Here is a 2,165-nt window from a genome sequence, read left to right on the forward strand (position 1 = left end):
TTCCCATTATTGCCATCCTAGAGCCTTTTTCTGATAGCATTCAGATTCAGTACTTCAGAAATCAACTCAACATGGACCATGCTATTAGTAATCCAAATAGTAAGATTTGGCTTTTTTGGACCAAGGATGTAGACTGCAGGATATTGGAAAATGAGGAGCAGTTGATTACTTGTGAATTTAATCATGTAATGAATCCAAATCAGTTCATAGTTACCTTTGTATATGCAAAATGCAAAGATCATCTCAGAAGACCTCTGTGGGATAGCATGCTACAACAGTCAGCCACCTCCCTTCCATGGTGCACATTAGGTGATTTCAATGTTATCACAGACCCTCAAGAAAAGTTAGGAGGTGTCACTTACAATATGAAAAAGAGCCTTGAGTTCATCAGCATCATAGAAGCCTGTGGACTACAAGATCTTGGGTTTTGTGGTCAGAGATACACTTGGTCTAATCTAAGGGGTATAATGTTCAGAATCTGAAAGAGACTTGACAGAGGAATGGTCAACGATAAGTGGCTAGAGATGATGCCTCAGACTACCATTACTCATCTACCCTCTGTGGGTTCAGATCACTGCCCCTTACTGCTGGAGATGATTGATCAAAACCAACAACACACCAAATATTTCAAATTCCTTAACTGCTGGACAGAACAACCATCTTTCTTGGATACTGTTAGTAATTGCTGGAACAGGACCATGGAGGGTAATCCAATATGGTGTTTCCATCAGAAAATGAAGAGGTTGGCAGCCACTCTTAGTACTTGGTCCAGATTGCAATTTGGTGATATATATGCCAAAGTTAAAGAATATGAAGACAAGACTAGACATGCAGAGGAAGAGCTAATCTCTAGTAATTCTGAAGAGAACAGAACAAAGCTCCATGCCATCAATGCAGAGTATATAAAATACCTGAAACTGGAGGAATCCATGCTAAAGCAAAAAACTCAGTTGCATTGGTTCAAAGAGGGTGATGTGAATTCCAAGTATTTTCATGCCTTGATAAGAGGAAGGAGGAGGAAATTATACATCCATGAGATCCAGAATGAGGATGATAATTGGGTACAAGGTGAAGAAAACATAGCCAAAGCTGCATGTGAACACTTCCAAGCCATTTTCACTGGTGAGGAGACACAAATTCAGGAGCATACCCTCCAATGTATTCCTAGGATGGTCACTGAGAGCATAACAGAAACCTGAAAGCTATCCCTACAATGGAGGAGTTGAGAACTGTAGTGTTTTTAATGAATCCCAATTCAGCTGCTGGACCTGATGGAATGAATGGCAAGTTCTTCCAAGCATGTTGGAACATCATAAAAGAGGACCTCCTTAAAGTGATTCTATCTTTCTTCTGTGGACAAGCTATGCCTAAATACTTTACTCACTCTTGTTTGGTGCTGCTCCCAAAAGTACACCATCCTAACAAGCTCTCTGAGTATAGACCAATTAGCCTTAGCAACTTCACAAACAAAATCATCTCCAAACTCATTTCCCTTAGACTGGCACCTATCCTACCCAACCTCATTTCCCTTAACCAATCTGGATTTGTCAAAGGCAGGAACATTTCTGAAAATATTATGCTAGCCCAAGAGATTATACACCAGATCAAGAAGCCAAATGTAGGAGGCAATGTAGTTATCAAACTTGACATGGCTAAAGCCTATGATAGGGTATCTTGGTCCTATACTTGTCTAGTTTTGAGGAAAATGGGATTTGAAGAAGGTTTCATTGATATGGTATGGAGAATTATGGCTGATAATTGGTATTCCATCATTATTAATGGTTCAAGGCATGGATTCTTTCATTCCACAAGAGGCCTTAAGCAAGGGGATCCATTATCACCAGCTTTGTTTATCATAGGTGCTGAAGTCCTCTCCAGGCTCATGAACAACCTTCATCAACACCCCCAATATCATGGTTTCCTGATGGCTAAAAAGGGCCCTCAAATTAATCATCTCAGTTTTGCAGATGACATCATCATATTCTCATCTGGAAGATCTCATACCTTGAAGCTTATCATGGAGACACTACATACCTATGAGCATGCTTCAGGCCAATTGATCAACAGAGACAAGAGTAACTTCATGGTACCCTCAAATGCATTCAACTCTACTGTTAGAAGAATCAAGAAAGTTACAGGCTTCAAGCAAAAGAACAGCCCTATCA

At 40.1% G+C, this 2,165-nt stretch overlaps 1 protein-coding gene across 1 annotated transcript; it reads left to right on the forward strand.

Annotated features, from left to right (window-relative positions):
* Positions 1–500: 500 nt before the first annotated feature.
* LOC129894805 (uncharacterized) lies at positions 501–1,199 on the forward strand. The gene has a single exon (XM_055970437.1). It carries the CDS (start codon positions 501–503, stop codon positions 1,197–1,199), a length of 699 nt encoding a protein of 232 aa, XP_055826412.1.
* The last annotated feature ends 966 nt before the right edge of the window (positions 1,200–2,165 follow it).

The sequence above is a fragment of the Solanum dulcamara genome, chromosome 7 (genome assembly GCF_947179165.1).
Source record: "Solanum dulcamara chromosome 7, daSolDulc1.2, whole genome shotgun sequence".
Taxonomy (NCBI): domain Eukaryota; kingdom Viridiplantae; phylum Streptophyta; class Magnoliopsida; order Solanales; family Solanaceae; genus Solanum; species Solanum dulcamara.

Bases quoted from the DNA above. Each gene is read 5' to 3' on its own strand.
- LOC129894805 (XM_055970437.1), top strand. From the start codon at position 501: ATGGTCAACGATAAGTGGCTAGAGATGATGCCTCAGACTACCATTACT.